This window comes from Erinaceus europaeus, chromosome 6 (genome assembly GCF_950295315.1).
Source record: "Erinaceus europaeus chromosome 6, mEriEur2.1, whole genome shotgun sequence".
In the NCBI taxonomy this organism is placed as follows: domain Eukaryota; kingdom Metazoa; phylum Chordata; class Mammalia; order Eulipotyphla; family Erinaceidae; genus Erinaceus; species Erinaceus europaeus.
Genome location: NC_080167.1, coordinates 65,146,243 through 65,173,658, shown reverse-complemented (window position 1 = coordinate 65,173,658; position 27,416 = coordinate 65,146,243). Strand labels below are relative to the sequence as shown.

General features: G+C 53.8%; 1 protein-coding gene across 2 annotated transcripts in view; it reads right to left on the bottom strand.

Moving 5' to 3' along the window:
• The window catches only part of PFKP (phosphofructokinase, platelet), a 45,812-nt gene that overhangs the window by 10,919 nt on the left and 7,477 nt on the right, over positions 1–27,416 (bottom strand). For both annotated transcript variants that reach the window (XM_060192386.1, XM_060192387.1), the window contains exons 2-15: positions 22,991–23,064; positions 13,364–13,441; positions 10,728–10,917; positions 8,990–9,155; positions 8,588–8,632; positions 8,331–8,439; positions 6,526–6,621; positions 4,136–4,228; positions 3,805–3,930; positions 2,961–3,025; positions 2,062–2,131; positions 1,613–1,759; positions 1,170–1,240; positions 717–804 (exon numbers count right to left, since the gene is read on the bottom strand). In XM_060192386.1, the coding sequence (XP_060048369.1) occupies positions 717–804; positions 1,170–1,240; positions 1,613–1,759; positions 2,062–2,131; positions 2,961–3,025; positions 3,805–3,930; positions 4,136–4,228; positions 6,526–6,621; positions 8,331–8,439; positions 8,588–8,632; positions 8,990–9,155; positions 10,728–10,917; positions 13,364–13,441; positions 22,991–23,064 (1,418 nt within the window). The remainder of the gene's footprint in view (positions 1–716; positions 805–1,169; positions 1,241–1,612; positions 1,760–2,061; positions 2,132–2,960; positions 3,026–3,804; positions 3,931–4,135; positions 4,229–6,525; positions 6,622–8,330; positions 8,440–8,587; positions 8,633–8,989; positions 9,156–10,727; positions 10,918–13,363; positions 13,442–22,990; positions 23,065–27,416) is intronic.

The following is a 27,416-nucleotide window of genomic DNA, read 5'->3' as shown; positions in this document are numbered from 1 at the left end:
CCAAGGACCCAGGTTCAAGTCTCTGGTCCCCACCTGCAGGGGGCAAAGCTACACAAATGGTGAAGCAGGGCTGCAAATATTTCTCTGTTTCTGTCCCTCCTTATCTCCTCCTCTCAATTTCTTTCTGTCTCTATCCAATAATAAAATAAATAAATATTGGGCAGAGGTAGATAGCATAATGATTATGCAAAGAGACTCTTAAGCCTAAATCTCCAAAGTCTCAGATTCAATCCACCGCCCCACCCCCACCCCACACCACCATAAGCCAGAGCTGATCAGTGCTCTGGTTAAAAATAATAAAGACATTTTAGGGAGTCGGGCGGTAGCTCAGCGGGTTAATTGCACATGGTGCAAAGCACAAGGACCAGCAGAAGGATCCCCGTTCGAGCCCTGGCTCCCCACCTGCAGGGGAGTTGCTTCACAAGTGGTGAAGCAGGTCTGCAGGTGTCTGTCTTTCTCTCCCCCTCTGTCTTCCCCTCCTCTCTCCATTTCTCTCTGTCCTATCCAACAACAACAACAATAATTAGAACAATAAAGCAACAGGGGCAACAAAAGGGAATAAATAAATTTTAAAAATAAATAAATAAAGACATTTTAAAAAAGAAAGAAAGAAATCAAGGCCGACATCCAGAATACAACAAATGAATTGGGGCCCCGTGAGACCCTTCCTCCCTGGGCGCCGCAGGCATCAGAGGTGGCAGAAGACAGTCACCCACCTCAAAGCCCCCGATAATGAGCAGTGCGTTGAGGCTGTACGTGCGCATCTGGGCCGCGATATCCTGCATGATTTTGGAGGGCAGAATCCTGCCAGACAGACCTTGGGTCAGACAGCCCCACTCCTGCCGAGCCGGGGTGACAAGGACAGGGGGGCCAGGAGATAGGGGTTGGGGGAAAGCTGCCACTCTCCTGCTGGGGGCCACCGGTGCCTCTCCCAGGGACGGTCCCAGGCTCCAAGGAGTGATGTGGCCTGTTCCCCCCGCCCCCCCCGGAGCCAACTCTGAATGGATGATGCTCTCTGGCTCTGTGACAAGGGACACCCTGGTCTGGAGATGGGGGGCTGGGCTGCCAACACAGGGCCCAGGCCGTCCTCTCCCAGCTGATGGGTGCAGCTGGTTGTGGACCCCGGCTTCCCCTTGGTCGTCCCTTTCAGGGCTCGGGGACAAGATTACCGTTTGGTGCCCAGGATGGAGCCCCCTTGGCCGGTCCAGCCGCCGACGTCCCCCCATCCAATCTCTTTTATCTAAAAGAAGCAGAAGCCACGTGGTCATGTGTCCCCCTGCATCCACCGCTGAGAGGGGACAAGCGGGGACAGGAGGACAGTGGGGATGAAGGTAGGGGTGTCTGTGGCCTGAGCCCCAGAAATAAAAACTTCACAGCTCCCTGTCACCAATGAGGATGAGAGAACAATTTCGAAGCAGCCTGGGAGGGAAGCAGGCAGCCGAGTCCTTCTCTCAGACCCAAGCCAAGTCACCCTGGTCCTCAGGGCAGTGAGACAGACCCCCATCAACATTCGGTGAGACAGCCCCCTAGACATGGTGCACTGGCCGGCCCCCGAACCCCCCCCCCCCCGTCCCTGCTCCTGTGGTGCCCGTGCCCAGAGCCCATCCCGCACCTGCCCCTTGGCCAGGCCCTCGAAGCCGTCGTAGATGGCAAAGACACGGTGTCCGTCGGCGATGCCCACACGCACGGCGGCACGGACCGCGGCGTTCATGCCCGCGGCGGGTGCACCCACGTTGATGACGCCCACATTGCAGTTGGTCTGCGGGAGGGGGTGGGGGTGAGTAAGGGGGGTCCCCACATTGCAGCAGGTCTGTAGGGGGTGGGGGTGAGTGAGACGGGGGACACCCACAGCAGAGGGGCTGAATAAGGGGGTCTCCACATTGCAGTTGATCTGTGGGGGGATAGAGTAAGTGAGAGGGGGGTCCCATTGCAGCTGGTCTGGGGGGTTGGGGAGGGTGAGTGAGGGGGTCCCCATGTTGCAGTGGGTCTGGGGGCTGAGAGGCTGAGAGTGGGGGCTCCCCGGAAGACCTCCAGCCTCCCCCCCCCCCCAGCCATGCCCACCTTGGTGATCTGCGAGTCAGGGAGCTTGATGGCGAGTCGCTTGTAGATCCTCAGGTTGTTCTCAAAGCTCCTGGGGGGTAACATGGGGGTCAGTCTGCAGGGCGGCGAGGGGGGGCAGGGTGCCCCGCTAACCCCGGGGCCAGGGGGTGGCCACCCCGTCTAGCTGGCTCTGAGGAGCAGCACCCAAGCCCTGAAGCCAGATACTGAGTCTATTCTGGGTCAGGCCCACCCCACTGCCCCCCCCACAGGGTCCCCGAGAATAGAGCCCTTGGACCCCATGACTGGTAGAGAATAGGTTCCATCCTCCCCTCTCCCCATGCCCATCCTCTAAGTCCCCCATCTCTGTCCCCAGTTCCCTCATGTCCTGACTGCCCAGGAGCCCCATCCATTGGTTAGGTATGATCCGCCCCTCGGGTCCATCAGTATCTAGTTCCCCCTTATGTCCTACAATAAAGTCCCACCCTGTCCATCATATAACACATTCCCACCCCACCCCAGTGTCAGTTGACTAATACAATACAGCCTACGCAACACTGCAGGTCTACCATGAAGTATGTCCTGCGCCAATCACAGTTGGGTGACTAACCCCACCCTGCATCCGTCATATAAAATGGTCCCCCACGACTGTCATACAACACAGGACCCATCATCACCCCCCCCACACCGTCTGCCGTATAACCTGTCCCCCACATACCCCGCCGGTCACGCAGTAGAAGGCACCCTTCCCTTGTCTGTCAAAGAAACAGCTCCCACCTCACTGGAACACCAGTGGCTGCTTCCACCTACCAGCAGCCCCTGCCCCCCAGGAAGTGCAGGCTAATCATCCTGGCCCCGGGTCTGCAGGAGCTACTGTTTTCCTGTTGGGACAGAGGCAGCGCGACCCCTCAGGTCACACGCACCTTCCCCGCAGCCGCACGGCATCCGAGAACCTCTGCTCGTCCATAGCCTTCTGCACGTCCTGAGTCTGCAGAGGGAGGGCCGAGCGGGGGGCGTCAGCAGTGCTGTCTGGGGATAACGGTCCAGGAGAGAAGCCCACGGACCCACATGCCGGCCCCGGCTTCAGCCCTACAATCCGGTGGCCCGTGTGCACAGAAGAGGACGGATGGGGGACCCTGCCCACAAAAAGCCTGCCGGTGACCCCAGCGTTCCTCCTTGGTGTTTGAAGGATGAGTGAACCTACAGCAGCAAAGACGCAGAGCCCAGGGCCCCACCCTCTCATGCACCCAGGCTGGGGGGCGCTCCCATGTGGCAGGCCCCTTGGCTCAGCCCCCCCCCCCCCGTGCTGTGAGATACACAGCTGTCATGACCCACCACCTCGAAGGCCTGGCAGAGGGTGAATAAAGGGATAACCAGAAGGAAGGCCGAGAGACCAGAGGCAACGGTGCCCACCGCTGCCCTGACTCAGGGGAACGTTCTAATCCATTTTCCTTCCCTCCCGGGGCCTGAACAAAGTCAGGGCCTGTAGATGGTCAGCTCGGGGTCACATCAGATGGGGAGATAGCCAAGATGTGAGGCTCAGTGAGCCCCCCAGAGCCCCTGCCGGAGCCCCAAGGCCCCAAGCACACTCATTGGCAGCATCCATGAGAACACTTAAGATCCTGGAGCTGCCCCACCCTCCAAACACCTCATTTCTGGGGTGCTGGCTTGAAGGCAGAGCAGTCTCAGTGCGGGGTGGCAGCAGTGCCCTGTGGACGTGTCCCCTGCTGTCCCTCCCATGTCCCCGCCCCGCCCCCGCTCACTCACCATCTGCACACACTCCACCAGGGGCAGACGCACGGCCTGGTTCCCATTCAGGGACACCACACAGGCTGGGGTCTCGGGGGTGGCCTGCAGGAGGGCCACCACGGCCTCCACCCCCATGCGGCTGGCCTGGAAGGAAGCCCGGAGGTCAGACATGGCCCCCTAGCATGCCCCCATGGCCCACCCTCAGGCAAAGACCCCCAAACCCCCCCTTGCTCAGGTGGTGGCTCCCAGGAGCCCCTGTGCTTGAGCGCCGTGGCTCACCCTGAGTGCCTCCATCTCCACAGCAGACCGTCCACCCATCTTCGTCCCCCACCCCCGGGGCCCCGCTCACCAGGATTCTGTCGAAGGCAGAAGGCGTCCCGCCTCTCTGCACGTGTCCCAGGATGGTCACCCGAGTGTCATAGCCCAGCTGTGTCACCACGAGCTGCCAGAGACACCTTTCATCAGGGGACACCGACAGGGCCAAGAAAGGGGTCTGTGTGGCTCCCGCTCCCCAGGCACTCACGGAAGACAGGTCTCTAACCTTCCTTCCCTCCCAGAAGCACATCTGACTGCGAGTTCTCACTTCTGTAGCCCAGGGGAGCCAAAGAGGTGCAGGACAGGATTTGCACGTGTGCGGCCCCGAGTTCGATCCCTAGCACCACATATGCCAGAGAGCTCTCGCAATACACAAATAAATAAAGGGAGGGGGGGCACGGTAGCAGACCTGGTTAAGTATATGTGTTACCACACACAAAGACCTGGGTTCAAGCCCTCTGGTCCCCACCTGCAGGGGAAAGAGGCTTCACAAGTGGTGGAGCAGGTCTGCAGGTGTCTTTTTGTCTCTCTCCCTCTCCATCTCCCTTCCCTCTCAATGTCTTTCTGTCCTATCAAATAAAGCTAAAGTCAATATGTACACACTATAAAAAGAATCGTCTCTACTTTATCCAGCCAGATCTGTGTCTCTCCTAACTCAAACACAAGTCACAGGATCCGTGGCTGTTTACCACCATCCATCTTTCTTCCTATTTTTTTTCTCTTCCTTCCTTCCTTTCTCTTTTTCCTTCCTTCCTTCCTTCCTTTCTCTTTTTCCTTCCTTCCTTCCTTCCTTCCTTCCTTCCTTCCTTCCTTCCTTTCTCTTTTTCCTTCCTTCCTTCCTTCTTTCTCTCTTTTTTTCTTTCTTCTTCTTCTTTCTCTCTCTTTTTCTTATTGGATAGAGACAGAAATTAAGAGGTGAAGGGGAGACAGAGAGGGAGAAAGACAGAGAGGGAGAGAGACACCTGCAGACCTGCCTCACCACTCGTAAAGCCTTTCCCCCTGCAGGTGGGTACCGGGGGCTTGAACCTGGGTCCTTGAGCATTGTAACATGTGAGCTCAACTGGTGTGCCACCACCTGGCCCCTAATAAATAATATTTTAAAGAAAACTAGAAAGAAAGAAAGAAAGAAAGAAAGAAAGAAAGAAAGAAAGAAAGAAAGAAGTCTTTAGCATCAGGTGGTGGTTCACCCAGCAGAGCACATGTTACTAAGCATGAGGACCTGGGTTCAATCCCCCAGTCCCCACCTGCAGGGTGGGGGGAACTTCACAAACAGTGAAGCAGTGCTGCAAGTGTCTCTCTTCTCTTTCTCTTCCTATCTGTGTCTCTTACCCTCTCTAGAAAGAAAAAGGAAAAAGCCACTAGGAATGACCGAGTTGTGCAGGCATGGAGTCCCAGTGATAACCCTGATGGAAAACTAAATTTAAAAATCAAGTAAAAAAAAGTATCTAGAAAAAAAAAGTGAGGGGCTGGGTGGTGGCGCACCTGGTTGAGTGCACATGTTACAATGAAGGATCCAGGTTCAAGCCTCTGGTTCCCACTTACAGGAGGGAAAGCTTTGCAAGTGGTGAAGCAGTGCTGTGTCTCTCTCCCTCTCTATCATCCCCTTCCCTTCTCAATTCCTGGCTGTTTCTAGTCAATAAATAAATAAAGATAATTTAAAAAAAAAAATAAGAGAAAAAAAAGGGTGGCCAGGAGGTGGCGCAGTGGATAAAGCATTGGACTCTCGAGCATGAGATCCTGTGTTCCATCCCAGCCCACATGTACCAGAGTGATGGCTGGTTCTTTCTCTCTCTCCTATTTTTCTCATTAACAAATAAATAAAATATTAAAATATGGGAGTCAGGGCATAAGGATCCCAGTTTGAGCCCCCAGCTCCCCACCTACAGGGGAGTCGCTTCACAGGCAGTGAAGCAGGTCTGCAGGTGTCTCTCTTTCTCCCTCTCTGTCTTCCCCTCCCCTCTCCAATTCCTCTCTGTCCTATCCAACAACAAGGACATCAATAACAACAATAATAATAACTACAACAATAAAAAACAACAAGGGCAACAAAAGGGAAAATAAATAAATAAAAAGAATGCATTTAAAAATATATATATTGCAGGTAGTCCTTGATGCCCTGAGCCTGAGACCAAGCTGTCAGGACCCTGGGGAGTCCATACATGGGCTGTCGGGGCCTGAGCTCACGGAGGGATGGAGGGTGAAAGTTCAGTCCTCCTGGCTAGCAGAACTGGAACTTTCTGGAACCACCCACCTGCTAAGGTCCCTCCTGGGGGGTGAGGTGGGGTGGGGAAGGGTGGAGGGAGAGGTCCTAGAGGCAAGAATGGGAGCCGCTCTGTCTGGCTGGCGGAGGCGTGAGTCCGGAGGAAAGCCTGTGGCAGTTCGGAGGAAGACGCCCACCCCCAGGCTTCTGCACTGGTCACTCACTTCCTTGATCTGCTCGGAGGTGATGGGCCTGTTCTGGGAGTCGATGGCTCCTTCTGCCACAATGATGATGTTCAGCCTTTTCTTTCGGGCGCGGTTCTAAGGAGACGGCAGATTCATCCCCTCAGAAGCCACCAGGCCTGAGTCTGAGACCCTGCCCCCTCCCTCCATAAGGGAACGGGCGCTAGCCCTTTGACCCTGGTCTCCAGCGGGGATGAGGTCAGAGGCCGGACCACGGGGGACAGACAGGCCAGCACAGGAACCCTGAACCCTCCCAGCCTCATCCCCTCAAAGCCAGGAACAGTCCACCATCATGATCAGATTCCCCCACCTTTATAAGGACATGGCGGGGATGCTCCATGACAGAAGGAAAATTGGGGGGTGGGGGGGAGAGGTGCCAGGCAGGGGGACAGACACCCAGTTGAGCACACACATTATTATGCACAAGGATCAGGGTTCGAGCCCCTGCTACCCAACTTTGGGGAGTGGGGGGGAGGGATGACTTCACTATTGGTGAAGCAGTTACAGTGTCTCTTCTTTCTCTCTAATTCCCCCTTTCCTCTCAGTTTCTCTCTGTCCTAGCCAATAAGAAAGGAAGAAAAGGGAGTCAGGCAGTAGTGTTAAGCGCACGTGGCGCAAAGCACAAGGACCGGAATGAGGATCCCGGTTCGAGGCCCCCCGGCTCCCCACCTGCAGGGGAGTCGCTTCACAAGTGGTGAAGCAGGTCTGTAGGTGTCTGTCTTTCTCTCCCCCTCTCTGTCTTCCCCTCCTCTCTCTGTTTCTCTCTGTCCTGTCCAACAACAACGACATCAATAATAACTACAAAAATAAAGCAACAAGGGCAACAAAAGGGAATAAATATTTTTTTTTAAAAAAAGAAAGAAAAAAGGAAAATGGCCACTGAGAGCTGTGGATTCATAAGGGCCGTCATCAAGTCTCTGGTGGCAATGAAGAAAAAAAAAAAAACTTGTCTTTTGTAATCAAAACAAAAAAGAAAAACGGATGGGACATTAAGTTCTGCTATGCTTTCTTTGAGGGGTGGAGACCCCTCCTTAGGGGCGGCTGTGGTGGCACCAGCAGAAACTGAAGTCACAGGGATGGCCCAGCTGCCTTTCCTTGTGACACTCACGTTCTCAGGGTCAGAACAGGGAGCTGGGTCCCCATGGTGCAGGGGGAGGGTTGCCTCTAGTCCCGAGGAGAGAGGACACCAAGGCCCGGTGCCCGCCCCCAACCTCACACGAAAGCCCAGGGTGTGGGGTGGCCTGGGGCCTCATCTCCTGGACCAGTCTCCCCAGCAGGGGCTTGGGCCCCCATCCCCTGCATTCCCACAGTGACAGACAGAGGCGCTTGCCACGACCAAACTCAAGTATCAGGCGTGATAGCAGTTGTCTGCGAACACTGAGCTGGGGTCACGTGCCAGCTCTGCCAGGGACCCCCCCCCCCCGCGCCCTGCAGCCTGACAGTCACAGTCACAGACAGTGACAAGGCCAAGCTGAACACCTGACACCACCAGACAGCCGCCGGATCCCACCCTGACCCAGCATCTTAACTAGAAGAGCTGCAGTGTGGAGTTCCGTCCACAAGGGGGCCTCAGTGCGCAGGGGGGCTGGGCACCAGTGGCAAGAACAGTCCCCTCCCTGTGGGATGGGTGGCCTCAGCGGACAGGTGGGCGGTTGGACAGACTCCCCTGTGAAGGAGTCCAACTCCCTAGCTGGCGGGCGGGGGAAGGCAGCCCAGCTGGAAGGGGTGGGTGGAGTGGCCAGTGGGAGACCCCGGCCACCTGAGGCCAGGACTCAGCAATGAGTTACCTCTGAGAGCTTGACGCACATGTTCTCTTGCCAGCCCTCCTCGGGGGGCGACTCCGGCAGGAACACCCAGTCGGCCCCACAGGCCAGCGCGCTCACCAGAGCCAGGTACCTGTGAGGAGACAGCCACGCTGGGTGGCAGCAGGCACAGGGGAAGGTGCCAGGGGGCAGGCCACAGGGGACAGACAGACCAGCATGGGGCACAGGCCACTATGGGGGACGGGACAGCAGGGAGAGACTGTCCAGCCACACCTACGTACCCGCAGTGTCTGCCCATGACCTCAAGGACGAAGGTCCTCTGGTGGCTGGAGAGAGAGAAAATGGGACAGTGTCACAATGGGCAGGGGACACCTACCACATGGGAGAGGCTGTTTCTGCGCACTGCTGTCCACACTGCAGGCCGCACGCCGCCTACACAATACCTACACCGCCGGCCTCCCCTCAGCAGAACGTCTACACCGCAGGCTTTGCCTGACACACATCTAAAGGCCGTGGGGCCAGGCCTGTCTGGTCTCCGACATGCCCCCGGGTGCCTCCTCCATCCTGAACCCCCCTCGACCCCAGGGCGGCCGTGACTTGGGGGTGAGAAGCCAGGCTGCCTGGCATACACTGCCCTCCACGCAGCCAGCCCCGCTCCTGGAAGCTCCCGGGGCGGCGCCCACCTCTGGGCGGTGGTCATGATGGCGTCCACCACCTCGATGATGCGGTGCAGCGCCGAGTCAGTGCCGATAGTCATGTCAGTGCCACAGAAGTCGTTGTCGATGGAGCCCACCATGCCCACCACGTTCAGGTAGCCAGAGCGTTGCACCTCCTCCTCCTGGAGCTTGCCTGTGGAGGAGGGGGTGCGCGGGGGGCCAGCGGTCAGCCTGGCCAGGCACAGGGGGGGTTCAGGGAGAGCATCCACACAGGAGGGATGGGGACAGTCACAGGAACACAGGGAGGGACATTCATAGGTGTCCACGGGGGTGGCCACAGTGTCCACACAGGAGGGATGGGGACAGTTTGTGAGGAGGGGGAGGCAGCAAGGATACAGGAGGGACAGTCACAGGCACCCATGGGGGTGAGTATGGGGAGGGCGCCCAGCCCAGGCAGACACAGAACACCCCAGGGACACCAACAAGTGACTCTAGCAGGGGTGTGTGTGTGTGTGTGTGTGTGTGTGTGTGTGTGTCTCCATGCCGGGCTCTGTCCCTCACTGAAGGATCACAGACACACAGACCAGGGCTGAGAGGGGGGTGGTGTGCAGTTGGCCCGGCTCAGAGGCAGTCAGACAAGGACAGTGCCAACTGCTGGCAGGTGTCTGCAGTGCTTCTGTCTCAGCAGAAGGCCCAGGTGCCATGAGGCAGCCCCTCCCCACACGACCCGGGCTCTGGGGCAGAGCAGGACGTGAGATGGGATGGTGGAGGGGACGGAAGGGGATGAAGGGCTTGTGCTGCCTCTGATCCTGGTCCAGATTTGGGGACCACTGAGCCCCAGGCCCGTCAGCCCCACGACTCCCCTCTTCCCGCCAGACTGTAGAAAGACAGAAAGCAAAGCCGGTGCCTCGTGGCTTTGGGGACATTCTCCAGGTGGCTTCATGGGTGGTGACAGATGACATAGGGCAGACTGGGGTCACCTGGGGTCAAGGATGGCCTCTGTGGGGAGTCGGGCGGTAGCACAGCGGGTTAAGCGCACGTGAAGCAAGGACCGGCTTAAGGATCCCAGTTCGAGCTCCTGGCTCCCCACCTGCAGGGGAGTTGTTTCACAGGTGGTGAAGCAGGTCTGCAGGTGTCTATCTGTCTCTGACCCTCTCTGTCTTCCCCTCCTCTCTCCATTTCTCTGTCCTATTCAACAATGATGACGACATCAATAACTAACAATAATAACTACAACAATAAAACAACAAGGGTAACAAAAGAGAATAAATATATATATTTTTTAAAAGAATGGCCTCTGTGAAGGAGGGGGCAGCATGGGGCCAAAGGGGGAACATCTGGTTCCTGCTCACCCAACCCCACCACCCCGTGAACTGGACACACAGAGAATATGGTCACCCAGGGTGAGGTGAAGGGGACTGAGTGAAGCCGCTGCTCTTGTCCACCCCACCCCCCTACACACACACACACACACACACACACACACACACACACACACACACACCTTAGTGACAAGGACAGAACCACGGGGGGTCATGCTGCCGGGGCAGGCAGATGGCAGGACACATGCACCGTCCAGGGGATAGAAGAGAGAGGTCACATGCATGATCCAGGGGAGAGAAGAGGCAGGATATACACACCACCCAGGGACAGGGGCACAGGGACTGGTGACACATTCTGTCTGGGGGACAGAGGACCAAGGGACAGAAGACAAGAGGGGCAGGGCGCATGATCCATCCAGGGGACGCAGGGAGCGGGAGCTCACCATCCCGGGCCAGCTCCTCCAGCAGCCCGCTCCACTCCTTGCGGAATAGGTTGGCCCCGGTGAGGCTGCCATCGCCGCCAATGACGCACAGGTTGGTGATGCCCAGGCGGGTGAGGTTGAGGGCGGCGCGCAGGCGGCCCTCCCGCGAGCGGAAGTCCTTGCAGCGGGCGCTGCCGATGACAGTGCCACCCTGGAATGGAGGCTGTGTCTGCCGGGCGCTCCTGCTCACAGCCAGTGTGGCAGACGGCCTGCTGGTGCACCCGGCCGCCTGGGCGTGAGGGAGGTACCCCGGGGAGCTCCCTCGGAGCCAGCCTGGGTGTCAGCATGGCCAAGAAGCAGGTGCAGGGGCCCCACAGGTGGCTGAGTTTGCCGCCAAGTCCCCCACCCCGCCCCACCCCCTGTTAAGATGAACCTTAAAAGAAATTTTGGGGGTGCCAGGAGTTGGACATTGGTACACCTGGTTTTGTGCATATGTTACCATGTGCAAAGACCCGGGTTCAAGCCCCTGGTTGCCACCTACGGGGGGTGGGAGAAGTGCACAAGTACAGAGGAAGGGGTGCAGGGCTCTCTATCCATCTATCTCTATCTCCCTTTCCCCTCTCTATTTCTGCCTGTCTCTACAGAGTCAATAAATCAAAGTGTTTTTTTAAAAATATTTACTTATTTATTCCCTTTTGTTGCCCTTGTTATTTTATTGTTGTAGTTATTATTGTTGTTGTTGTTGGATAGGACAGAGAGAAATGGAGGGAGGAGGGGAAGACAGAGAGGGGGTGAGAAAGATAGACACCTGCAGACCTGCTTCACCACCCGTGAAGCGACTCCCCTGCAGGTGGGGAGCCGGGGGCTCAAACTGGGATCCTTGCGCTTTGCACCACCTGCACTTAACCTGTTGCGCTACTGCCCAACTCTCAAATCAAAGGCCTTTTTTTTTTTAAAGAATTTATTTTTTTATTCATGAGAAAGATAGGAGGAGAGAAAGAACCAGCCATCACTCTGGTACATGTGCTGCCGGAGATCGAACTCAGGACCTCATGCTTGAGAGTCTAGTGCCTTAGCCACTGCGCCACCTCCTGGACCACTCAAAGTTTTTTTAATAAGTCAAAATTAAAGAAATTTATTATTATTATAATTTTAATATTCATTTATTTTCCCTTTTGTTGCCCTTGTTGTTTTTTATTGTTGTTGTAGGTCTTGTTGTTATTGTTACAAACGCATGTGTGTGTACATGAGCGTGTGTGTGTGTGTGTGTGTGTGTGTGTGTGTGTGTTTGCACGTGTGTAGAGCTTCCTTGGCCATGTTCCAATGTCCACACTGTTGGGACTTGTCAGCGGCTGTTTCCTTCTTCCCTCAGAGCTGACTCATGTGGTGACTGCATGTCTGCACCTTTGACTAACCGCCTGTCTCCTCCACCCCAGGCCTGTAGCTCCCTGTACCCTGCTCTGCCAACAGCCTGTCTCCCTCCCTCCCTCCCTCTCTGGGTTAGTTCTCTCAGCACCATGTCTCCAGGCCCATCCATGATGCCATAAGTGGCTGAATGGTCCACTACCCACCCAGATCCATCACACACACACACACACACACACACACACACACTTCAGACTTTGCTTTCTCTCTGTCCTAATTTAAAGAAATAAATAAGTAAGAGGCTTAGTGATGGCCCACCTGGTTGAGCACACATGTTACAGTGCACAAGGACCCCCAATCCAAGCCCCCAGTCCCGGCCTGCAGGGGGAAAGCTTCACGAGTGGTGAAGCAGGTCTGCAGGTGTCTCTGTCTCTCCCTCTATCTCCCCTTCTTCTCAATTTCTAAGTTGAGAAATATATAAATAAATAAATAAATATAACTTAACAAATTTTTTAAAGGACACATTTCCCCAGACCAGTTTAGTTAAAAAAATAAATAATTAGAAAGAAAGAAAACAAAGTCACAGATTGATATCCATATTTCTTTTTTTTCCTTTCTTTCTTTCTTCCCCCCCCCCCCCCAGAGCACTGCTCAGCCCTGGCTTATGGTGGTGCAGGGGGGACTGAACCCTGGGACTTGGAGCCTCAGGCAAGAGAGTCTCTCTGCATAACCATTATGCTATCTTCCCCACCCAAGACCCACATTTCAGAATCTCAACCACAGCACAGAGTTTCTCTGTTTCTCAGCTCCTCTGGAGGCCTCGCTATGCAGACAGGTCCCTTCTCCACTGAGCAAGCCCTGCCTCACCTCCCTCTGCAGGCAATGACCTCACTCTCACTGGTTCCAAGGAATTAGCAGGACTGGTTCAGGAGGGAACAGGGGTGCTGAGTCCCACTAAACCCTCCAACTACCCTGGGCCACAACCAGTGGGCAGCTTTCCCAGGGCCTCCACGTTAGGGGGTCCGAGGAGCCCCACAGGCATCTCTCGAGGGAGACTGGAAGACACCACAAGCCACCACCGCCGCCAGCTGTCCGACCTCCTATCTCTCAGCCGGTGACTCCTCCGTTTGCACGGTGTGACACTTCCTGAGTGTGTGTGGCTCTGCACTTAATTAAGTGGGGGTGGCACAGGAGTGGGCAGCCTGGGCCCCGGCGGTGGTGGCAGCAGCATCCCGGAGCAGAAGGGTAGGTGTCAGGAGAGCAGAGGTGGGGGAGGAGGACGGAGCACCTACCATCTGCAGGATGCTCGACACGCTCTCCCAGTCGGCCTCCACGATGTTCCTGCCGCCGTCCACCATGCCCTGGTAGCCCTGTAGAGGGAGGGAAGGAGCCTCCTGAGCGTGGGCCAGTCCTGGCCGGGGCACCCACAGTGCGCAAGAATTATGTAAACAGGAAGCAGGCCCAGTGAGCTGAGGCTCCTGCAGCCCCAGGGCACCTTCTGGTTCAGTGTTCTGGTGACAGAGTAAATCCTCCTAGACTTTTGATCTCAGGCATGGGATCTCCTGCCCGGTGGGGAGGAAGACAGAGTAAATCCTCCTAGACTTTTGATCTCAGGCATGGGATCTCCTGCCAGGTGGGGAGGAAGCTGCTGTCCCAGAGGCTTGTACAAGGGCAGGTGACTGGAGCGGCAGAAGCCACGGCCCCAGTGAGAGCAGCTCCTGAGGTCTCAACTTACCGGGGGGACCTGGCTGCTCGCCACAGATAATAAACATGCAAGGGGCTGGGCGGTGGAGCATATGGTTAGTTGGGTGCACATAGCACTGTGCACAAGGGCCCAGGCTCCACCCCCAGCTCCCCACCTGCTGCAGGTCTGTAGGTGTCTCTTTTTCTCTCTCCCTCTCTATTTTCCCCTCCTCTCTCAATTTCTGTCTGTCCTAGCCAATAAAACAGAGGGAGGGGGAGGGGAAAATGGCTGCCAGGAGCAGTGGATTCAAAGTGCGGGCACCCAGCCCAAGCGATAAGCCTGGAGGCAAAATAAATGCAGAAGTAAATAACAACATGGAAAGCAGGCTGATGTCCCCAACAAGTCTACCCCCTGTACCGCACAGTCGTGACAGAGGTGGGGGTTAAGGACATGCACCCATGGGACAGACAAGAGGGAGAGCAAAAGAGGATGGAGAGCTGGGCAGCAGGGACCCCCTTCAGCTCTGCCCAGCCCTGGCGTTGGCCCCGCCTCTCTGTTCCCAGCCTTCCAACTCGACCATCCAGTGTGTTTGGGGCGGGGGAGTCAACCGCAGGTGAGAGCCCACACAGCACTCCCCCCACCCCGGAAAGGAGTGGCTTTTATTCTGTCTGGGGAAGGAGGCTTGACACCAGGGAGGCCATGTCTCCCTGCCCAGGGCCAGGGCAAGTGCATAGCTGCACCTGACGCTGTTGACTGGCTACGGAAGAAGGGCAAACGCTAGAAGAAGAAGAAGGGACTGGGCATGACATACACACAGGGTGGCAGACGGGTGGCTGTGTAGCTGGGTGGGTGGACGAAGGAGAGATGGGCAGAAGATGAGGGAGTGGATGGACGGACACAGGATGGGCAGATGACAGAGGATGGGTGAGGATGGATGGCTGGGCAGAGGATGGGGTGGATGGAAAGAGGATGGGTAGATAGGTAAAAAGTAGATGGGACAGAGAGTTAAGTGGAGGACAGGGATAGATAGCATAATGGTTATGCAAGGAGACTCTCATGCCTGAGGCTCCATAGTCCCAAGTTCGATCCCCCATACCAGCATAAACCAGAGCTGAACAGTGTTCTGGTAAAAAATACAAAATAAGGAGTCGGGTGGTAGCGCAGTGGGTTAAACGCACATGGCGCAAAGTGCAAGGACCGGTGTAAGGTTCCCAGTTCGAGCTTCCGGCTCCTCACCTGCCAGGGAGTCGCTTCACAGGCGGTGAAGCCGGGGCTGGGTGGTGGCACACCTGGTTGAGCGCACATGTTACAATATGCAAGGACCTGGGTTCGAGCCCCCAATCCCCACCTGCAGGGGGAGAGCTTCACAAGTGGTGAAGCAGTGCTGCAGGTGTCTCTCTGTCTCTCATCCTGTCTATCCCTCCCTTGCCTCTCAATTTCTGGCTGTCTCTATCCATTCAAGAAATATAATAAAAAATTTTTTTAAAAAGCGGTGACGCAGGTCTGCAGGTGTCTGTCTTTCTCTCCCCCTCTGTCTTCCCCTCCTCTCTCCATTTATCTGTCCTATCCAACAATGATGACAAAAAGAATAACTACAACAATAAAACAACAAGGACAACAAAAGGGAATAAATTAATATTTAAAAAAATAAAAAATAAAACAAAATAAAATAAATAAAACAAAATAAAATAAAACAAAACAAACTAAAAATAAAAATAAAATATTTTTATAAAAATAAAAAATAAAACAAAATAAAATAAAAAATAAAACAAAATAAAATAAAAAATAAAACAAAATAAAATAAAACAAAACAAAATAAAATAAAAAATAAAATAAAATAAAAGTCGGGCGGTAGCACAGCAGGTTAAGGCCAGGTGGCACAAAGCACAAGGACCAGTGTAAGGATCCCAGTTCGAGCCCCCAGCTCCCCACCTGCAGGGGAGTCGCTTCACAGGCGGTGAAGCTGGTCTGCAGGTGTCTGTCTTTCTCTCCCTCTCTCTGTCTTCCCCTCCTCTCTTCATTTCTCTCTGTCCTATCTAACAATGATGACGTCAGTAACAACAATAGTTACAACAACAACAAAAAAACAAGGGCAACAAAAGGGGGTGGCCACAGGGACAGTGTCCACACAGGAGGGATGGGGACAATTTGTGAGGAGGTGGTGGCAGCAAGGATACAGGAGAGACAGTCACAGGCACCCATGGGGGTGAGCAGGGGGAGGGTGCCCAGCCCAGGCAGACACAGAACACCCCAGGGACACCAACAAGTGACTCTGGCAGGTGTGTGTTGTGTGTTTTTTTAAGGGAAAAAAAAAAAGAGGGTGGCCAGGAGGTGGTGCACTGGATAAAGCATTGGACTCTCAAGCCTGAGGTCCTGTGTTCCATCCCCAGCAGCACACGTACCAGAGTGATGGCTGGTTCTTTCTCTCTCTCCTATTTTTCTCATTAGCAAATAAATATTAAAATATGGGAGTCGGGGCACTGGTGTCCCTGGGGTGTTCTATGTCTGTCTTGGCTGGGCGCCCTCCCCATGCCCAGGAGATGAGGCCCCAGGCCACCCCACACCCTGGGCTTTCGTGTGAGGTGGGGGGGGGGCACCGGGTCTTGGTGTCCCCTCTCCTCGGGACTAGAGGCAACCCTCCCCCTGCACCATGGGGACCCAGCTCCCTGTTCTAACCCTGAGAACGTGAGTGTCACAAGGAAAGGCAGCTGGGCCATCCCTGTGACTTCAGTTTCTGCTGGTGCCACCACAGCCGCCCCTAAGGAGGGGTCTCCACCCTCCTTAGAAAGCATAGAAGAACTTAATGTCCCGACCGTTTTTCTTTTTTGTTTTGATTACAAATAATAATAATAATAAATGTAAAAAATTAAAATAAATAAAACAGAGTGAGGAAGTGGACAGATGGATGGATGGACAGGTGGATGGATGGGTAGATGGACAGAGAATGGAATGGATGGACAGATGGACAGAGGATGAATGGATAGACAGAAGATGCATGGATGGATGGAGGGTAGACAGACAAATTGTAGATGGACAGAAAGTGGGTGGACAGAGATGGTGTATGGGTGGATGGGCAGACAGAGGATGCTGAATGGGAAAAAAAGGCAGTGTGAGCAGTGACAGATGGACAGATGGTGAGGGATGAGTATGAGGAAGGCTGTGAGATAGGGGCAGTGACACCCGACCCAGGGCGGCCCCTTACTCACCCCTGCGCTCCAGTTAAGAACCTGGCACCTGCCTACTCTGCAGCCAACTCTCCACTGGCCTCTGGCTCCCCCTGCAGCTGGAGGCTGGGAGGCCAAGGTGACCCGGGCCGCACTCCAGAGCCCAGAGCACCGACCCCACACGGGAACCCGGCTCACACCAGAGCCTGATGTGAACGTGAGTGAGTGCCGGGCCCGGCAGGACGGGAAGCCTTGGACCTGTGCCCAGAGTCCTGGGGTGGCAGGTAAGTGGAGGAAGATTCCATCCATCCTCTCACCTATCTATCCTCTTTCCATCTGCCTATCCTGGCCTGGGAAGGGGAAGGGGCAGGCGTCTTTCTCGATCCTGCTCTGCTGCTCCTCCCGGGGCTGTGGCCTGTGGCCCACGGGAACGGCAGAAGCCCTTCCCAACTGTCCGGTCCGGACACAGAGACAGGGCCACCAGTACACCTTTGTAACAACGTTTTGGAAGTCGGGCGGTAGCGCAGTGGGTTAAGCGCACGTAGCGCAAAGCGCAAGGACCGGCATAAGGATCCCGGTTCGAGCCCCCGGCTCCTCACCTGCAGGGGAGTCGCTTCACAAGTGGTAAAGCAGGTCTGCAGGTGTCTGCCTTTCTCTCCCCCTCTCTGTCTTCCCCTCCTCTCTCCATTTCTCTCTGTCCTATCCATCAATAACGACAACATAAGGGAGAATAAATAAATATAAAATTTAAAAAATCTTTAAAACTTTTTGTAACTTTAAAAATACATATTTATTGGGGCCAGGTGGTGGCGCACCTGGTTGAGCGCACTGATTACAATACTCAAAGACCAGGGTTTGAACTTCCAGTCCTCACCTGCAGGGGGAAGGCTTCATGAGTGGTGAAGCAGGGCTGCAAGTATCTCCCTATCTCCCCCTTCCCTCTCAATTTCCGGCTGTCTCTATCCAACAAATCAAGATAATAATAATAAAAGATTTATTTTCCTATTTATTAGTGAGGAGTGTTGGAGAGAGAACCAGAGCACTACTCTGGCATGTGCGATGCTGGGATTCGAACTTGGGACCTTGTGCTGTAGAGTCCAACTCTACCCACTGAGCCACCTCCCGACTCTACACCTTTTATGACCCACCCCTTTCGCTGCTAGAGCGGAAGCTGGCCCTGGAGCCACAGCACCCAGTCGGAAGAGAAAGGCGTCCTCAAAGGGCTGGGTGGCTATGGGGCAGGGAGGCAGTGGAGACAGAGGGGTGGAGAGGAAGGGAGCCTGGGCTGAGGGCAGCAGCCCTGCTCTGTGCTCCGCCCACCAGCTCACTGCTGGGAAATGAGTCATCCTTTCTGCCAGGACCTTTTACAAACACATGCCACCAGCAGCTTCAAGCTGTCTTAGGCCAACCCGGGAGATGTTACTAAATTAGGAAGACAGCTGTGTAGGGACCTACTATAATGTATGTGAGCTCAGAGGTGATGTTGTTTTCCTTGGCACCATGTCTTACCTGCCCACCCGCCTGCCAGCCCGCCCGGGGAAGGCTGACTCCCACCGCCCGGGCCTGGCCCTGGTCTAAAACTCTCTCCAGAGCCTCTGAATGACTCAGAGGGAAACAGTCCCCAGGGCCTTCCAGGCAATGCTGGATCTGGACAAAGGTGACTCAAGGCAGGACCACCCACCCCCAGGGCCCTTAGCTGCAGGCCAGTCTCCCTCTGAAGCTCTCACGGGCTGAGATCCTGGCGGAGGCTCTGATGGAGGGCTGAGAGTGAAAGCTGGTTTCATAACAGGATAGCAGCAAGGACTCCCAGCCCCTAAATAACAGTTAAGTCCCATTAAAAGCTTTGTTCCAGAAGCCTTTTGAGGAACTAGGGTCTAGGAGGTGGGGGAGGGGCCTTCCTACTGGCCCCCAGACCAGCTCCTGGCTTTCCAGCCCTCCTCCACTCCCTGATGGACAGATGCACCTCCCTCCCCACCCCGCCCCATCTGCAGCCTGGAGGGGGGCACAGCGGGTGGAGCACTGGACTGGACTTGCAGGCCTGAATCTGACCGCTGGCACCACTTGTGCCAGAGATGTTGAGTCTACCTTGTAAATGAAACGAGTCCTTTCGATTTACATTGTTTGAAAAGAAATACTCTTTAGAGGGTGGGGCAGTTGGTTGGAGGATTTCCTAATTGCTTCTCTGACTACAGGCGGAAAGAGCCAGGGAACCCTGTGTCCCCCTCTGAGCCAAAGCTGCTGGAACCCTGTCTGCTCTCTGTGCCCAGGGCCGCGGCCCCTGCTGGGCTCTCCCAGGTCAAGCTGAGGCTCTGAGCAGAGGTGGCACCTTGCCTCTTGCTCTTCACTTCCCCCCAGGAGATGGGAGGCCCTGAGCAGGCTGCTGCACACCCAGCCCCCCACGGAGACTGTTTCCAGTAAGCATGTCCCCGAAGCTGCCACAGGCTCTGCTGCCACAGGCTCTGAAATCATCTGCGCTCAGCTGGTCTGGAATCCTGAGAAGCCGCCTCCTGGCTGGCCACTCGCTGGAGGCCATTTTGACATAACCAGAGGAAGAGCTAGTGGCCTGGGGATGACACGTCTCTCTCTCTCACAGGGGTACCCTGGGTACTCTGAAAAAGACCCCTACGGGAGAGCTGCCACCTCCCCCCCACCCCCAGAATGCTTGGCGTGTGCCTCTCCTCAACTGAAACGCTTTTTCTTATTTATTTTTCTTTTATACATATATTTTTATTTAACTAATTTTGGATATAGATAGAAATTGAGAGAGAAGGGATAAGAGAGAAGGAGGGGTGAAGGGAGGGAGACACCTGCAGTCTGGCTTTACCACTCATGAAGATGCCCCCCCCCCCAAGTGGGGACCAGGGGCTTGAACCTGCGGTCCTTGCACATAGTAACCTCTGCACTCAACCAGGTGCGCCAACACCTGGCCCCACTGGGTGCTTTCACTCAGTCTAACTTTCCCAGACTCCTCTTCAGTCACTGGGTTTGAATGACAGAAGTTCCTGCTGCAGAGGAAGCAGAGTCCAGCAGAGAGATTAGCATCAGACTTTCTAAGGAAGCAGCCACTGTGCTGAGGTCAAGGTTGTCTGGGGAGTCAGCGTTTTCCTGAGCCTGGCTGTGAGCCCTTCTAAGGAGGAGGGAGGGGCACTCTGCTCCTGATCCCAGGGCTTCCGGGCAGATGCCAGCTCAGAGCCTTAGTTCCAGGACCTGGGCTCCCTCCACCCTGAGCTCTGGAGGTTGAGAAATTCCCCACAGGCAGCGGCCAGTTTCCGCTTCAACCTGATGCCTGGAGGCAGGACAGCAGGTGCAGAAACCAAACTAGTGGCCAAAAGTCTCCCAAAGAGCAGACACTCGGGGCTGGAGAGGTAGCTCCCTGGGCAGGGCCCGGGCCCCTGCTATGCTTCTGGCCCAGGTTTGAGCCCAGCACAACCAGTGAGGTGCGATGCTGGGGGAAGCTCCTATGCTGTGGTCTTTCTCCTGATCTGCTTCATTCTGAATGGAAAAGAGTGGCCTGGGAATGGAGAACTCACACCTGCCTGAGGCCCCACACACAAAAAATGCAGGTCCAGGTGGTTTCACTAGTGAATTCTATAAAACTTTCAAAGATAGTTAAAAAAAAAAAAGGAAGGAAAGAAGGAAGGAAGGAAGGAAGGAAGGAAGGAAGGAAGGATAGCCTGATCACCTCCTTGATAAACGCTGATGCAAAGGTCCTCAGGGACTTTCAGGAGCAGGAAGCTCAGCCAGCCAGTACAGCACAGATATGCAGGGACCTGGGTTTGAGCCTGGGGCCCCCACAGGGGCGATGGAGCAGTACTGTAGCATCTCTCTCCCTCTCCCTCTTTCTCTTCCCTGACCTAAATGAAAATAAAATTGACTGCCAATTCATTGTCTTAACCACTGAGCCCCAGTGTTAACCCTGGTAGAAAAAAAATGGAATAAAGTTACTAAACTATTATTTTATTTTTAGTTGATTTTATTTTATGTTTGGCAAAGTGAGTGGCCTGGGAAGTGGCTCAGTGGATAAGACAATGAACTCTCGGGAGTTAGGCAGTAGTGCAGCGGGTTAAGCGCATGTGGCACAAAGCACAAGGACCGGTATGAGGATCCCTGTTCAAGCCCCCGGCTCCCCACCTGCAGGGGAGTCGCTTCACAAGCAGTGAAGCAGGTCTGTAGGTGTCTTATCTTTCTCTCCCCCTCTCTGTCTTCCCCTCCTCTCTCCATTTCTCTCTGTTCTAGTTCTATCTAACAGCGACATCAATAACACCAACAATAACTACAACAATTAAAAAAACAAGGGCAACAAAAGGGAAAATAAATATAAAAAAATACATTTAAAAAAAAAAAGACAATGAACTCTCAAACTCTCAAGCACAAGGTTTTGAGTTTGATTCCCAGAATCACAAGTGCTACAGTGATATTCTCTCTCCCGTCCCCTCTCATTAACAAATATGCTTTAAACATTTGGCAGATTTAATCCAACAACACAGCAAAAGAATAAACCACTGAAACCAACTGAGGTTCAATCGCAGGGATGTAGGGATGGTTTCAAGGATGGTATCAATGTCATACACTTCATAAAAAGAAAAACAGATTTTTTTTTTGCCTCCAGGGTTATCACTTGGGCTCCATGCTGGTACTAAAAATCCACTGCTCCTGGCAGCCATTTCTTCCGTTTCATTGGATAGAACGAGAGCAATTGAGGGAAGAGGGGGAGATAGAGAAGGAGATAAAGACACAGCTGTAGCCCTGCTTCACCACTTGTGAAGTGTCCCACCTGCAGGTGGGGAGTGAGGGCTCGAATCCGGTTCCTTGCCACGGGTCTTTGCGCATCATGCTATGTGTGCCTGACCAGGTGTAGCACCACCCAGCTCCCAACAAAAAACATTTAAATAAACCATGTGGGGAGTCGGGCGGTAGCACAGAGGGTTAAGCGCAGGTGGCGCAAAGCGCAAGGACCGGCTTAAGGATCCCGGTTCGAGCCCCCAGCTCCCCACCTGCAGAGGAGTCGCTTCACAGGCGGTGAAGCAGGTCTGCAGGTGTCTATCTTTCTCTCCCCCCCTCTCTCTATTTCTCTCTGTCCTATCCGACAACGACAACAACAATAAAACAACAAGGGCAACAAAAGGGAATATAAATAAAAATAAATTTTAAAAAATGTTTTTTAAAAAAGCAGTATTGGAGGGGGTTGGGCCATAGAACAGCAGGGTACGTGCACATGGTGCAAAGTGCAAGGACCGGTGTAAGGGTCCCGGTTCGAGCCCCCAGCTCCCCATCTGCAGGGGAGTCGCTTCACAGGCGGTGAAGCAGGTCTACAGGTATCTGTCTTTCTCTCCCCCTCTCTGTCTTCCCCTCCTCTCTCCATTTCTCTCTGTCCTATCCAACAATGACAACATCAATAACAACAACAATAATAACTATGGCAACAAAAAAAAAAAAGCAGTATTGGGGGCCCAGGCAGTGGCACACATTACAATGCACAAGGACCCAGTTCAAGCCCCTGGTCCCCACCTGCAGTAGTGAAGCAAGGCTGCAGGTGTCTCTGTTGTCTCCTTCCCTTGCTACTTCCCCATCTCTCTCAACTTCTCTCTGTCTCTATCCAACAGTAAATACCTAAAGATTAAAAAAACATTATTTAGCATTTATAATATTTTTATTTATTATTGGGTAGAGACAGAAATTGAAAGCCTCTTCAGCCGAAAGAGTTAGGAAAACTGAACAGCCAATGTATAAGCAACAAACAAACAAAACTAGACCACAACCTAATGTCATCACAGAAACTCACTGGAAATGCATTGCGGTCCCAGGTTCAGTCCCCAGTACCACTGTAAGCCAGAGCTGAGCAGTGTGCACTGGTAGAAGGAAATTACTCAATTAATATACATATACATATACATATGTGTATATATATCAACAATAACAAAAAGAAACACACAAAAAAAACGGGCAACAAGTCTGAGAAGACACTTCTCCAAAGACATATGGGGGTGGGGGGTATCTGTGCAGGTGACCTCAGAGCAGGGGCGTGGGAGTTCCGAGTCAGAAGCAGGCAGGGGGATGTGACGGGCACTGACCTCATAGATGAAGTACACCTTGGCCCCCACGTAGATCCCCATGCGTACCACCGCCCGGACGGCCGCGTTCATGCCTGCAGACGAGAGCCAGGGTTAGTCAGCAAGGGGCACCAAGCCACCCCGGCCCTCCGTGACGGGGACCCTGCAGCCCAAGTCTCTGAGAATCACAGTCAAGCTGGGCCTGGCCTGGAGGACTGCACACAGAGTCCCTGCAGACAGACTCTGGAGGCTGAGATCCAGGGCACAGAGCCATGGGGCGGGTGGGTGGGGAGTTGCCTCACCTACCCAACTGAAGCCGGAGCTGAAAAGACTGGGCTGTCAGAAAAGTCACGGTGCATTTTTCTGTGTCTCCCTTGCAAAAAATGTGTCCCGGATTTCCAGGACAACCCAGTATTATTAGTTTATCATCAATAGCTACTAAGGAGGAAACCACAAGTCAACACCGGAGAGGCAGGCCCAACAAAGCCTGAGAGTTTATCACAAGAAAATGCAACAGGACCAAGCGGTGACCTGGGCTGGTCTGGGGAGATGGCCCAGGGGGCAGAGCACAGGGCTTGCGTACCCAAGGCCCCAAGTTCAATCCTTGGTATCGTCACTATGTGACAGAGCTGAGAAGGGCTCTTAAAAATATTTTCTTTTTGGTGGAGAGGGAGGAAGGAGAGAAGAGAGGGAAGGAGGGGGGAAGAGAGAGAGAAAGACACCACAGCATCAAAGTTTCCTTCAATGTGGTGGGAACCCAACTTGAACCTGGGTCATGCACATGGCAAAGCAGCACACTATCCAAGTGAGCTATTTTGCCAGTCCCATCAAAATGAAATTGTGGTGGCGCAGTGGAATAAAGCATTGGCCTCTTAGGCACGAGGTCCCAAGTTCGGTCCCTGGCACCACATGTATTCAGAAAGATGTATGGTTCTCTATTTTTCTCTCCCCTCCTCTCATTAATAAATAAACGACATTTTAGAAAAGAAACCACATGGTCCGGGAGGTGGCGCAGTGGATAAAGCACTGGATTCTCAAGCATGAGGTCCTGAGTTCGATCCCTGGCAGCACATGCACCAGAGTGATGTCTGGTTCTTTCTGTCCTCCTATCTTTCTCATTAATTAATAAATAAAACATTTTTAAAAAGGAAGAAAAGAAATCAGCAGACTATAAATAAACCAAGATAAAGCAGAGGCCTTCTCTTCAAAGTCCCTTGTGCATGGCAGCTAAGCTTTGTCTATACTGCCTGAGTCACTGGCCTCATAATGGCACCAGGGCCCCCTTGGGAGGGCAGGCCAGCCTGGGGTGACTGGGACCTGGAATCCCTAGAGTCTGGCCCCACAACCCCAACTGCTTCTTGAAAAACTTCAGGAAAAGCAGATCAGGACAAAGGCCTCAGACAACAGGTGGCAGAGAGAGAGATCCTTTGCATAAACAGAGGAGAGCCCAGCTCTCCAGGGAAAGAGGCTTCCAGGAGGGGCCTGATTTGCATACATCTCTGCACAGAGCCAGCCCTAAGGGGTGCCAGACCTTCAACTGGGCTGAGCCAGAGACATTCACACTGGGCCTGCTGCCTTAGAGGGGAGGGCCACCGAGAGCCCAGGGTGTATACCCCACAGACCCCTGTGAATACATGACAGCACGGGTGTGTGTCTCAGCTGAGTTGCTGTTCGTACTGTTCATATCGGGGTTACTACGTTACTACACTCATGTGCTGACTAACTGGGTTTCTTGAAAGAAAGAAAGAAAGAAAGAAAGAAAGAAAGAAAGAAAGAAAGAAAGAAAGAAAGGAGTCGGGCTGTAGCACAGCGGGTTAAGCGCAGGTGGCGCAAAGCACAAGCTCCGGCATAAGGATCCCGGTTCGAGCCCTGGCTCCCCACCTGCAGGGGAGTCGCTTCACAGGCGGTGAAGCAGGTCTGCAGGTGTCTATCTTTCTCTCCTCCTCTCTGTCTTCCCCTCCTCTCTCCATTTCTCTCTGTCCTATCCAACAATGACAACAATAATAATAACTACAACAATAAAACAACAGGGCAACAAAGGGAATAAATAAATTAAATAAATATTTAAAAAAATTAAAAAATTAAAGAAAGAAAGGAAGGAAGGAAGAAAGAGGCGGACCAAACTGTATTTCAAAGCACACTGTGTTGAGTCATCATTATTTTAATTGCTGGAGCTTCAAGGTTCCAGGCTTTTTTTTGGGGGGGGAGGGGAGGGGCGCACGCAGCACCAAAGCTCCCTCCGGCGTGGTGGGGGCTGGGCTCAAACCTCAGTCACAACAGCAGCAGAGCAGGCCCCCTCCCAGGTGAGCTATCTCGCCGGCAGCACAGGAAGTGGCCTGAGCCTCATTTTGTCTCCTCTTCCTCAGCCCCTGGCTTTTCAGTCGCTCCGGGTCTGCTCACCTGCTCCAACTACCCCTCCAGGGTTGGCCCAGCACCCCCACACCGGTGTCCCCCCACCTGCTGACCTCATCTGCAGTGGCCAGTGGGGCTCTGGGGCCTGAGCACCTACATGTCTGTCTAGCTGGGCAGAGGGACAGCCTTTGCTGCTGTGTCATTGTCACTGTGTCACAGCCGGCCTCTCCCAGGACTGCAGGGTACCCAAGGGGGTACTGCGTCCATCCCACCGAGGACCAGGCCAGGTCCCCAGGGTGGAGCCGTCAGCTCTGGGGCTGAAGTGATTAGCCAGAGGGCAGAGAATCCATCAAGTCAGAGCCGGAATAGCAGCCCCTGTCTTCCACTTTAAAGTCACATGTGACCCCCAATTTCTTCTAGCACCAGATCCACCAATGGGAAGGAAGGAGAGAAATAGCTCGCTGAGGCCAGATTCTAACTGAGTTACTGGGGTGGGGCTGCCAGGCTCAACTGCTTCCAGGGAAATCTGGGAGGCTGAACGCAGACAGCAATGGAGCACAGGCCTGGACACAGGGAAGGGAGGGGCGGGCTGGTTCCCCTGGGTAGGAGGTGCTTAGTTTTGGGGGGCCCTGGGCTGTGCAGGAAGGTCAGGTGGGGCGTCTCCACCTCCCTCCACACTCAAGGGTTATCTCACCAACAGTCGGGCACAGAGGGTTCTTTTCTCTTAGTTCTACATGGGTATGAAAGCAACTCATGTTTTTTTTTAAAATATTTGTATTTATTAATGAGAAAGATAGAAGGAGAGAGAGAAAGAACCAAGAGTCACTCTGGTACACTTGCTGCTGGGGATTGAACTCGGGACCTCATGCATGAGAGGCCAATAACTATCCACTGCACCATCTCCCAGACCACTCTCTCAATTTTTTTTTCTCTTTCTTTTCTTTCTCCATGCTCTCCCGCCCCCCCCCCCCCCTACCAGAGCATTGCTCAGCTCTGGCTTGTGGGGGTGCAGGGGAATTGAACCTCGGATTGTGGAGCCTCAGGCCTGAGAGTCTCTTTGCATAATCATCATGCTATCTATCCCCACCCTCTTGTAATTATTTCCATGGGAAAAATGCAGTCCTGCTACAAGCAACAGCCTGGATTTCTGAGAAATAGCCCCTTCGCCATCTGCACAACTCCAGGCCCGTCCTCAGGGACGGCAGCGCCTGGCAGCCCTGCTCTGGGCTCCGGGATCTAGAAGCAGCAGAGAGGAGCTGAGGTGGAAGAGAGACCCAGAGTTTAGCAATGGAGGAGGCCTTGGAGGCTGCCTTCCAGGGCCCAGGCACTGCACTCCCGGCGAAGCAGCAGCGTTTGTAAAGAACAAAGGGTGTGTTCACACCAGTAAAACAGCGGGCTCCCTCCCTCCTGTGTGACTGAGCTCCACAGGCCGCCCTTCCAGGCCTGGCTGGGTCTCCACAGGTTCTGAGTACTCAAATCTGCCCCTGTGGATTTCCATGTTGTGACCCCAACAGGAGTTTGGGGACTATTAGCATACAAATGGCATCACCCTGAGGGAGTGCTACAGAGAAGGGACTGTGTAAAAGCATGGAACTTGGAGCACTTTTGGCTGCTGCTTCTCCTGGTCAGAAGCAGCTTGGCAGAGGTGCACCATGGCCACTTCTCCTGGGAACTGAACACGTGTGACTCTGCTGGCCGGTAAACTTTTAGACCCCTCTACAGCCATGAGCAAGCTTTACCAGAGCTGATAAGTATTTATCTTATGGGACTAAACTTTTGATAGTTAGTATAGTTATACTCAGACTTGGACGTAGCGTACTCTTAACCCTTGATGATAAGTGCTTATTTTGTCTTTTACCTGTTTCACCCTGATAAACCTTGTACTGTTTAAACCAGTTCCCAGCTCCCGCTGTGAATTCTTTTATGCACCACAGCAGCCCCCAACCAAACCCTTTTTAAGTTAAATCACATTTCCCCTCTCTGGCTGAGAACTAACTCAGCTCACCTCCCCTGAGGTTCCTCCCTGAATGCACCAAAGCATTGTTGGCACATGCCAGAAAACACACTCTAAGCACATCCCGTCTTGTTCCTGATC